This window comes from Tetranychus urticae, chromosome 3, assembly GCF_039701765.1.
Source record: "Tetranychus urticae isolate SD_2017Ah chromosome 3, NJAU_TeUrti_SD_1.0, whole genome shotgun sequence".
In the NCBI taxonomy this organism is placed as follows: domain Eukaryota; kingdom Metazoa; phylum Arthropoda; class Arachnida; order Trombidiformes; family Tetranychidae; genus Tetranychus; species Tetranychus urticae.
Window position 1 is genome coordinate 21,612,072 of NC_142960.1, and position 10,306 is coordinate 21,622,377.

Here is a 10,306-nt window from a genome sequence, read left to right on the forward strand (position 1 = left end):
AATAATTGATTGATTATCAAAATAAAAACGTAAAAACAATTGAAAAGCTTAAAAAATTTAATAAAATCTCAAGGATAACTATAATTAGGTTAAACATATTAAATACAATTGTACAATGGGTTGTACAAAACAAATTAAAGGGAGATAACATTGATTTGACCCAAAAGAGGTACACCAATGATTATTAATGAAAAAATTAATACGATGGAAGATGATTTGATTGGTAAATTGAACAATTTAGCCACCATACTAAGTGATGAGGTGTATTGAAGTAGTGAATTCAATTCTGATTCATCTGTATGCTGATATCCAAAGGGACGAGCTTTCAATTCATGGCCAAGACTTCTTAAGATTCTACAAGATTGAGTTAACCGGACAGCTTGAATCATTGGAACCAACAAGATAGCAATCCAAAGAATTGCCGAGATAATAAGCAATGAATAACTTGACAGATTATTGATTCTGGTGAATAACAGGAATGTGTAAAGACAAATTTTACAAATAAAAACAATTGAAACCAAAGAGACGCAAACGGCTTGATTATTATTTAGATAAGCAACAAATTTCCTTGCCTCTTCAGCCCTTTGATAAAACTCCTGTAATGAAATAGAAAAAATAAAAAGCATAAATAAATTAATTAATCAAAACCAGAATTGTATCTATGCTAATGAAGACTGGCAAATTAAATATTGCGCATGAAAAATTACTCATTTTCCGCGAGACTTTACATTTGGCAACTCAATTAATAAACTAATCTAATAATAAACATTATCATTCTTTGATTTAGAAGTCTTGATATCGGGTAATGTGTGCAAGATCATGCGATCAACATTCAACCAGTTGATGAATCTTCAGTCTAACTCATGTAAATTCAGATTGTTTTCTGATAATCTGATGATATTTTTCCTAGTCAATGTAAATTGATAGCTATTATTGAGATAATGGATTGGCCTCTTGCAGGTTTATAAGGAATTTTGTTTTCCATACCTGAAAGGTTATTCTTTTTTCTCTAACTCCTTGGCAAAGTGAGGTGATGAATGAAATATTCAGCTGACAATGGACAGCATAGCTGGTTACGATAGCTGAACAGATGATATCGAAAACAGTCAGGCAAGCGACTGTCAAATAGACTAGAACTCTATGAATATTATTTACATGGAAATGATATTGATTGAAGCTGTCCGGTGCGCTTTTGTAGACATCTGATGGGTAATGAGTAGCATCAGTATGCGAACAGTTTGAGTAATGGTCGGCTCTTAAATTGACACCCAATGAGCTGGGTAGACAATTGAAATTGACTAGAGTGATGTTAAAATGGACAATGTGAAGTATGCATGACGATATGATCCAAACTGCTGATAAAAGGAGGAAAACACGTAAAGTTGATATAAGACGACGACTTTCAATGAACCAATTAGCTGTTTGAGATAATTGCAGAAATCCTCTTTCCATTAGATTCTCGAGACGTTCACATTCAGGTGTACGCAGTAAGTACAAGAGGTAAAGGTAGGAAGCAAAATGAAGTAAATCAGGAATGACGAAGTGAGATATTAACTTATTGTTGCAGGTATTTGAGTCGCTAATCAATTCAATGGGCAATGGTGTTGTTGAAAGCATATTTGGATCATAAACAGATCCATTGGAATCACTTACATCGGACTTGTTTGTTAAAAAATTTGAATCTGGCGAGGTACTTTCATTTATAATGATGGTGCTTGAATCACTATTTGACAAGATCAAAGGTAAAAGATGAGGTAAACCATCACCTCGATAGCAAGTACAATATGAAAGAAAGTAAGCAGAAAATATGAGAACCAGAATCAATAAAGTATAAGTAAAATTGACTAAATTAATCAACCAGTTGATTAGAAGGTTAAGAAAATATGTAAATGTTGTAAACACAGGCGCTTCATTTGTTGGTGTTGAGGGTTCTGTTGAGAGTGATGGCTGATGAACAGGTGATGTTTGTAAGGAAGACAGTTGAGATGAACTTGATGACGAAGAGAGGGGAACTGTTGACAATAATGGTCGCCATCCAAGGAAAGAGGTGAGACGAAAATAAGGTGACAACACTTTGTGTTTACAATATACTAAAACAGCTGAAACGGAATTATCCTGACCAAAGTTGAAATTTTCCAGATTCACTACCAGCATTGTATGGTCAGTACTGATTGATGTTGCCATACTTTTTGAAGGCATTTTCAATTAAAAATTAATGGTTGAATTTTGAACTCAATGATGGAACCTTTGGTTACTGGTTTGAAATGGCGTCAATTGAAAGAGCTGGAATCACTCTGATCCTTGGTACAATCAAGTTTATTGTGCACAAAGTAATCATTTTTTGTTGCTAATCTTCACAGATTATCGTTAATCTAGATCCAAAGAGTAAAGATCTTTGATCTGAATCTATCTTTGCATTGGTAATTATTTAAAATGTTAAAATTGAACATTTTTTCACTAAAATTTTCTGTTAAAAACAAAGGTAAAAAGGTTGTTACTTAAGCAAATGAAGTCTTGGTTTTGCTTGTCTTTGCTTTTGCTCTTCTTTTTTAGTTTCTTTGTCTCGCCATTACTCAGAGTTTGATTTTAAATTAACAGATATCAACCAATCGAGTGTTTAGACTGTAACGGTTTTGTTTTTGCGAGTTAAATTCCCATTTTCATCTTACAGCTGTTTAAACCTATTTATTTGTAATGCTTATTGTTGAAGGCAATGATATTGTTTCTGGATAAAATTACGCCTGCATCAATCATCAATGGCAACAATAATCACTCAATTTATATTGGACATATTTCATTATCAAATGAACTTTAATCATGCATTCTAAAAGCCAAACAAGCATTCAATTCTCATTCTTGCTACAACGGGGAAAGAATAGTCAAGATTTATTAATTGTAGATGAATTATCTTATCAATAAATGCTGTATTTAAACCAACGGTTGATTGTCAAAACTTACATTACCATTTTAAAATACTGTAAATGTCAAGTGAACAATTAAATAGCATCGCCTTTTCAATAAATATCAAATTGAAGTGTACCCAATTGATCCAAATAAAGACGCTGTCAACACGAGCGTAAAACTTTATTCCCAGATTTGACGCCAGATTTGCGTTTGTTAAAATTTATGCGCGCTTAACGCACGTTTAAATTTCTAGTAAAAAGAGTTTCCCCACCTTGATTCGATCCTCTCACCCTCTTAATTGTCAATTAAACTTGACCAACTCTTTAACCACTGAGCTATTATTTGATTTTAAAAAGTAAAACATAATTTATCAAGTGTATTGTATAAACAGACATTGATACCTTTCCTTGACTGAAAATTATTGCGTTAAACGCAAAAAACGCAAAGAGGCAAACAATTCTGCGTATTAACTTTAGTCGCTGGCCTTACGCTCTCTTTACTTTGCTTTCGGCACAAGACTTGGATCGATTGGGTAACTAACAAGATTTTTTTAGTAAAGGCGAGAATTGGTTGAAAGTTCACTTAAAATCAGTCATTGACAGATAATCATCAGTTTATTTATCAATGATAATGGTAACAATCAAAGTTAATGACTAACAGTGCAAATTGTGTGAAAATTAAACCTCCAATAGTTTATTTTGGCATCACAAGATGTCAGAACAATCATAAACTGAAGTTTAATGAAACAAAATGAAAGTCAAGTTACTTTATGTAACGAAATCAAGAATGAAACGTCCTTCTTTACCTGGACATTTCACCAGTGGGTTACCCTATGCTAAACGTGGTAAAGTTGCTATTAGCCCGGGGATAACAAATGAAGATTTTTATACTTTACATTGACTTTAATCACTACGATTATAATCGCATGAAGTCATTAATAGGCGAAAGTCAAGCCTTTTACACACTTTTTTTAACGTCAAATGGTAAGAAAAGCCGAAAAACCGAGATGGATTAAAGGATGAAGATGATTATGCCGAAGACGTTACAGTCTTATTTTTTGTTTGACAGTCTATTCTATTAAATCAATGAATTGTTCAAGATTATATCGTTATATTTCGCTTTATTCGTTCATTTCATTACAATATAAGAAGACTGAATAGTTCATTTCGATGATAATTCTCAAAATGGTCCAAATGCTTCAAGGTCTTTAGCTGTGGGGGCTACAGCTGTGTTTATGGTCTTTGGGACCGTAAGGAGCTGAGCTTGGACAATAACAAATTCACAGATGGCTGAAATAACCAGGATCCAGATTAATTGGAAAAGGCTGATACTCATTTCTGATTTGAACTGTTGATATTTTTTGCAATGAGAAGCAGAAAACACAATTTAGATGTAACTCTGATAGTTTTACTGTAGATCTTTTAATGATGATCTCAATCGGAATTTGCATTCTCTAATACAGAAAAATCAACGCATCCTGAAAAAATAAGCAACTTCAAATGATAATCATTATAATTATTACTCAGTTTCGATTGAACTATTCAAATATAGCTCATAGTTGATGGTTTCAATTACTTGTATTAATTGAGTTTTTTTCACAAATTTAGATAAATTTAAAAAAAAGAGAAATGTTAAGGTTAACTTGCAGAAATCGATTAATTAACACTTTCCAATTCTAACATATAAAACTCATTGGTTCATCAACAAAATGTTCGAAGCCTCATGATATTGGAATAGCTGTTGTTTCATGAGTCAACTATTAACATAACTAAATATTGATTCGAAGGCAACTATAACCTTTAGATAATTACTATTAATGAATAACATACAACATGGCACCTAGTCATTGAAGATTGCATATGAATGCAATTTTGAGGGTGACTTCAATGGTACAATGCCAATTTTGAGTGACATTTTAGGTTGAATTTGAGTTTTGATTAAAAAATATTATACTTTCACCAATCTACACAATATATAAAGTCAATGTATCAAATGTTTGTGTCAAGGTTGTGGCAAACTGAACAGGTTCTAAGAAAAAAAATACACGGCATGAAAGCTCTAATTCTGCTAGCGTTACACCCTACGAAAAATAGGAAACCTCTCCTCAGAATTCAGATCTCTGAGAAATTCATGAAAATAGAAGTTGGGTGGAAAAATGTAGAATCCGTATTCAATAACATTGAGTTAGGGGGAAAATTTTTTCTGTTATTCAGGTTTATGGCTCATTTTTGGACCAGGATTTTATGTAAAACTTTGTTTTGAGTAAAAAGTAAAAAGTTTGGTAAAAAATCTGGTGCGATGAAAAATCTGTAACCTGATGAGCTTTTAGGGTTATAAGAACAGAAACCATTTGTGTAGTTAAAAGATTTCTATGATTCTCTGAATTTAGCAAGCTTGCGATGAGCTATGATCGCAGCAGTTTCTTGTCAAAATAAAATGAATGAATTTTTTGAAATGGTTCTTGTTAGCCTAGGTCAAGTTAACTATGTAAGTGTAATCTATTGATCTCTCTAATAGTAGTTCATTATCAATATACTTTAAAGTAATGTGTAAGTAAAGGTGGCATCAAGTTAATTTTATTGCTGTTTTCATCTGAAGTTTATTTTGCTAAAGTTATTAAACATTACTCACATCGGACTTGTTTGTTAAAAAATTTGAATCTGGTGAGTTACTTTCATTTATAATGATGGTGCTTGAATCACTATTTGACAAGATCAAAGGTAAAAGATGAGGTAAACCATCACCTCGATAGCAAGTACAATATGAAAGAAAGTAAGCTGAAAGAGAGTACTGATTGATGTTGCCATACTTTTTGAAAGCATTTTCAATTATTGTCAACATTTGTTCACTAAAATTTTTGTTAAAAACCGCGATGAATTAAAGGATAAAGATGATGCCGAAGACGTTACAGTCTTATTTTGTGTTTGACAGTCTATTCTATTATATCAATGAATTATTCAAGATTATATCGTTATATTTCGCTTTATTCGTTTATTTCATTACAATACAAGTGGACTGAATGATTTATTGCGGTGATAATGGCTCTGCTGGAATTGGTGGGAGGAGTCCAGGACCGTCTAGGTTTATCTGAGCTTGGACCATAATAAATCCATAGATGGCTGAAATAGCCAGGAAACATATTACTTGGGCAAGGCTGATATTCATTGTGCGTTTAAACTCTTGATATTTTTTCTCAGTGGAAAGCAGAATACACAATTTAGATTTAAAACTGATACTTTTATTGTAGATCTTTTAATGATGATCTCAATCGGAATTCGCATTCTTTATACAGAAAATTAACGCATCCTGAGTACATAAACAACTTGAAATTATAATTATTATAATTTTTACTCAGTTTCGATTGAAGCTATTCAAATAGTTGAAGGTTTTAATGGCTTTTATTAAGCTAGCATAAATTTAGATAAAGATATAAAAACAGAGACATTAACTTGTAGAAATGCCACATCTCAATTGAAACATGAAACGCATTATTTGATCAACAAAATATTCGAACCCTCATGATATTGTTTTGCTGTTATTTTATGAGTCAATCATTAACATACTCAAATATTGATTCGAAGTTAACTATAACCTTAGATAATTACTACTAATGAATAACATACAACGTGTAACCTAGTCATCCTTTTTTACCAATCAAAATAAAATGTCTCATTTTTGCTCACAACGGCGAAAAAATAGTCAAGATTCATTATTTGTTAATGAATCATCTCATCAATAAATGCTGTATTTTAAACCGACGGTTGATTGTCAAACTTACATTAAAATTTTAAAATAAATGTCGAGTGAACAATGAAATAGCATCGCCCTTTTAGTAAATATCAAATTGAAGTATGACTATTAATAACAAAACATTTTCAGTAAAAACGAGAATTGGTTGAAAGATGATCTAAAATCTGTCAATTGACAGATAATCATCAGTGATCATTTATCAATGATAATGGTAACAATCAAAGTTAATGACTAACAGTGCAAATTGAGTGAAAATTAAACCTCCAATAGTTTATTTCGGCATCACAAGATGTCAGAACAAGCATAAACTGAAGTTTAATAAAACAAAATGTAAGTCAAATTACTTTATGAAACGAAATCAAGAATGAAACGTCCTTCTTTACCTGGACATTTCACCAGTGGGTTACCCTATGCTAAACGTGGTAAAGTTACCATTATCCCGAGGCAAACATATAAAGATTTTGATACTTTACATCGACTTTAAGGGTATTGACAAAATCAGAATCAAGCACTACGATTATAATCGCATGGAGTCAGTAATAATGCGAAAGCCAAGCCTTTTACACACTTTTTTCAGCGTCAAATGTGAAAAAAGCAAATGATGAAACAAAAAAAACCGAGGAACCGCGATAAATTAAAGGATAAAGATGATGCCGAAGACTTTACAGTCTTATCCTGTGTTTGACAGTCTATTCTATTATATCAATGAATTATTCAAGATTATATCGTTATATTTCGCTCTATTCCTTTATTTCATTACAATACAAGACAACTAAATGGTTCAGTTCGGTGATGATTTTCAATATGGGTTCATTTTCCTGGGATAACTGGGATTTCTGGGGGTCCAGCACCGTCTTGGTTTATCTGAGCTTGGACCATAACAAATCCATAGATGGCTGAAATAGCCAGGAAACAGATTACTTGGGAAAGGCTGATATTCATTGCGAGTTTAAAATGTTGATATTATTTTCAGTGGGAAGCAGAAAACACAATTTAGATTTAAAACTGATGTAGATTTTTTAATGATGATCTCAATCGGAATTCGCATTCTTTTATACAGAAAATTAACGCATCCTGAGTAAATAAACAACTAGAAATTATAATATTATAATTTTTACTCAGTTTCGGTTGAAGCTATTCAAATATAGCGCATAGTTGAAGGTTTTAATGGCTTTTATTAGTTTAGCATAAACTCAGATAAATGTAAAAACAGAGACATTAACTTGTAGACATCGACACTTTTCAATTTAAACATGAAACGCATTATTTGATCAACAAAATATTCGAACTCTCATGATATTGGAATAGCTGTTATTTCATGAGTCAAGCATTAACATACTCAAATATTGATTCGAAGTTAACTATAACCTTTAGATAGTTACTACTAATGAATAACATACAACGTTTCACCTAGTCACTGAAGATTGCAGATGAATCCAATTTTGAGGGTAACTTCAATGGTAACAAAGACTATTTTGAGTGACATTTTAGGTTGAATTTGAGTTTTATATTTGCTGTTGATTCGCAAAACGTTTTTCCACTGTAAATCAATTTCTTTTTGGTCATAAATGTCATTTCATTTTGTCATTTGGATGCAGTCGCTTTCATTACCTTTGCAACGAAAGTTTTAAGGTTAAGATTCAATTTAGCCATCTTTTCAGCACATAAACACTCGCTAGTTTATCGATTGGAATTATACCCAATTGATCCAAGTCTTGTGGCGCAAGCAAAGTAGAGAGAACGTAAGGCCAGCGCATAAAGTTAACACGCAGAATTGTTTGCCTCTTTGCGTTTTTTGCGTTCACGCAATAATTTTCACTCAAGCAAAGTATAAATGTCTGCTTATACAATACACTTGAAAAATTATAGTGGGTAAATGTCAGTGGTCAAGTTTGATTGACAATTAAGAGTGTGAGAGGATCGATTCAAGGTGGGGAAAGTTTTTTGTTACTAGAAATTTAAACGCGCATACATTTTATCAAACGCAAATCTGGTAATTAATTTTTACGCTCGTGTTTACAGCGTCTTTATTTAGATCAATTGGTTATCTATTTCTTCACAGCATTTGTACATATTTTCAAAGGAATCATACCTTTCTGACTAGCTGACTGATTAACAGTGAAAAATTTTCACTGAAAATTTCAACCTCTAACAGTAGTTTGATTGGGTGTCACGAGATGTCAGAGCTTTAACCTGTATAAACTGAAATTAAATTTGAAAAAATATTTTCATCAAAATTTAAAGCCAAATTATGTTAATTTATATATTATATTGATGGTAAAATCACGATTAATTAACATCATTTCTGAATTGATTTACGTTTTTAAAGCTTAATGAACAATTACTGAGCCTAATACATATCACGGGCTCAACTATACTGAATATACTTAGCAATGGTCTCAACTTATTGAACAATTGACTATTTTAAAAATGAGCAACAGTTATAATCAATGTTGAATCAAAGTCAAGCTGTTTTAGGCAACTTCATCTTGTAATGCTTTTACAAATGAAAACTAAAAATATTCAGTCAAACAGCAACAATCATGTGAAACTGAAACAATTTGCAAAAAACAATGTTTAAATTGTAAACATTTCAACTCTGAAAAAAAGTTTCATTGACTTTGCTATTTGCTCACTTAATTAGCCTTCAATCTGCTAAACAATAACCATTAATCTGCTGATGGTTAAAGTTGATCACAATCTTAGAAGCAATCACATTCATTAAGACATATTTTTCCCATTAATCTCCATCTACATATATTTTTCAATCTGTTTACTAAACTGTAAACATCACTTTGAATCCAAAGTGAAAACAATTGCAATCATTTACTTAACCCTCAACATAGACGACTATTGATTTAACCTGAATCAAGTAATTGCCGTTTCTCCTACTCAACGTTAGTTCATATGTATCTTCAAGTTGTACCTTAATGTGGTTCAACAATGATCTGAATCATTATCATAATCATCACTCCATTTGCATCAACTGGTTCCTTCAGGTCAACAATTTTTCAATTTACATTAACTTTAAAGATCCATAATAACGGAGAAGCAAATGAAGAGCGATTTATCCAAATGTTGAGATATTCAATTAACTATTGTTGACCAAAACCTGTGGCAATCTTGATTGTTCAAATTAAATCTATTAAATTTCCTCTCATTTTCATCATTGGCCAAGTCAATGTTGGACATCAATCAATAACACCTTCACTTGGTAAACACAGGCAATTGATTAAGCTTGAAATTGTTTACCTCTTCAACTGCCTTTAATTGTGAATATAGTTTTTGCAGTAATTAATTATTTTCTTAATTATATCAGCTTTTAGGCTAGATGTGTGGGCTAATCAGATTAGACAACAAAAGTGGTTCCAGTGAATCTGAATGCTGTTGACTCGCCAAACATGGCAATGACTTGGAATGATTATAAGCCAATTCAGTGGCATTACAATTGATTGATTGAAATTGATTTAAATAATTGAGATGCACAAAAGTGACCAAAATAAAGTCAACCTGATATGGAATACAGTTTGACAAAAAAACAATACTTTTCTTTGTAATCATTGTGATATTATTTGTGGACATTTTCCCGTGAGAAGCGAGAATTGACAAGTCAATTGAGCTTCACTGGCGATCAACTAATCATAAATGTGTA

The 10,306-nt window shown here is 31.9% G+C and overlaps 1 protein-coding gene across 1 annotated transcript; it reads right to left on the reverse strand.

Annotated features, from left to right (window-relative positions):
• Nucleotides 1-39: 39 nt before the first annotated feature.
• On the reverse strand, nt 40-2,286 carry GrlHz (Gustatory receptor-like Holozoa). Its single transcript, XM_015932301.3, has 2 exons — nt 988-2,286; nt 40-596 (listed from the first exon to the last, which is right to left on the reverse strand). Exons 1-2 carry the CDS (start codon nt 2,197-2,199, stop codon nt 135-137), a joined length of 1,674 nt encoding a protein of 557 aa, XP_015787787.1. The 5' UTR covers nt 2,200-2,286; the 3' UTR covers nt 40-134.
• Between the last annotated feature and the right edge of the window lie 8,020 nt (nt 2,287-10,306).

Coding starts and splice junctions, on each gene's coding strand:
- GrlHz (XM_015932301.3), bottom strand. CDS start 2,199: ATGCCTTCAAAAAGTATGGCAACATCAATCAGTACTGACCATACAATG. Junction 597..987: donor AAAAAAGAATAACCTTTCAG/GTATGGAAAACA, acceptor ATTTCATTACAG/GAGTTTTATCAAAGGGCTGA.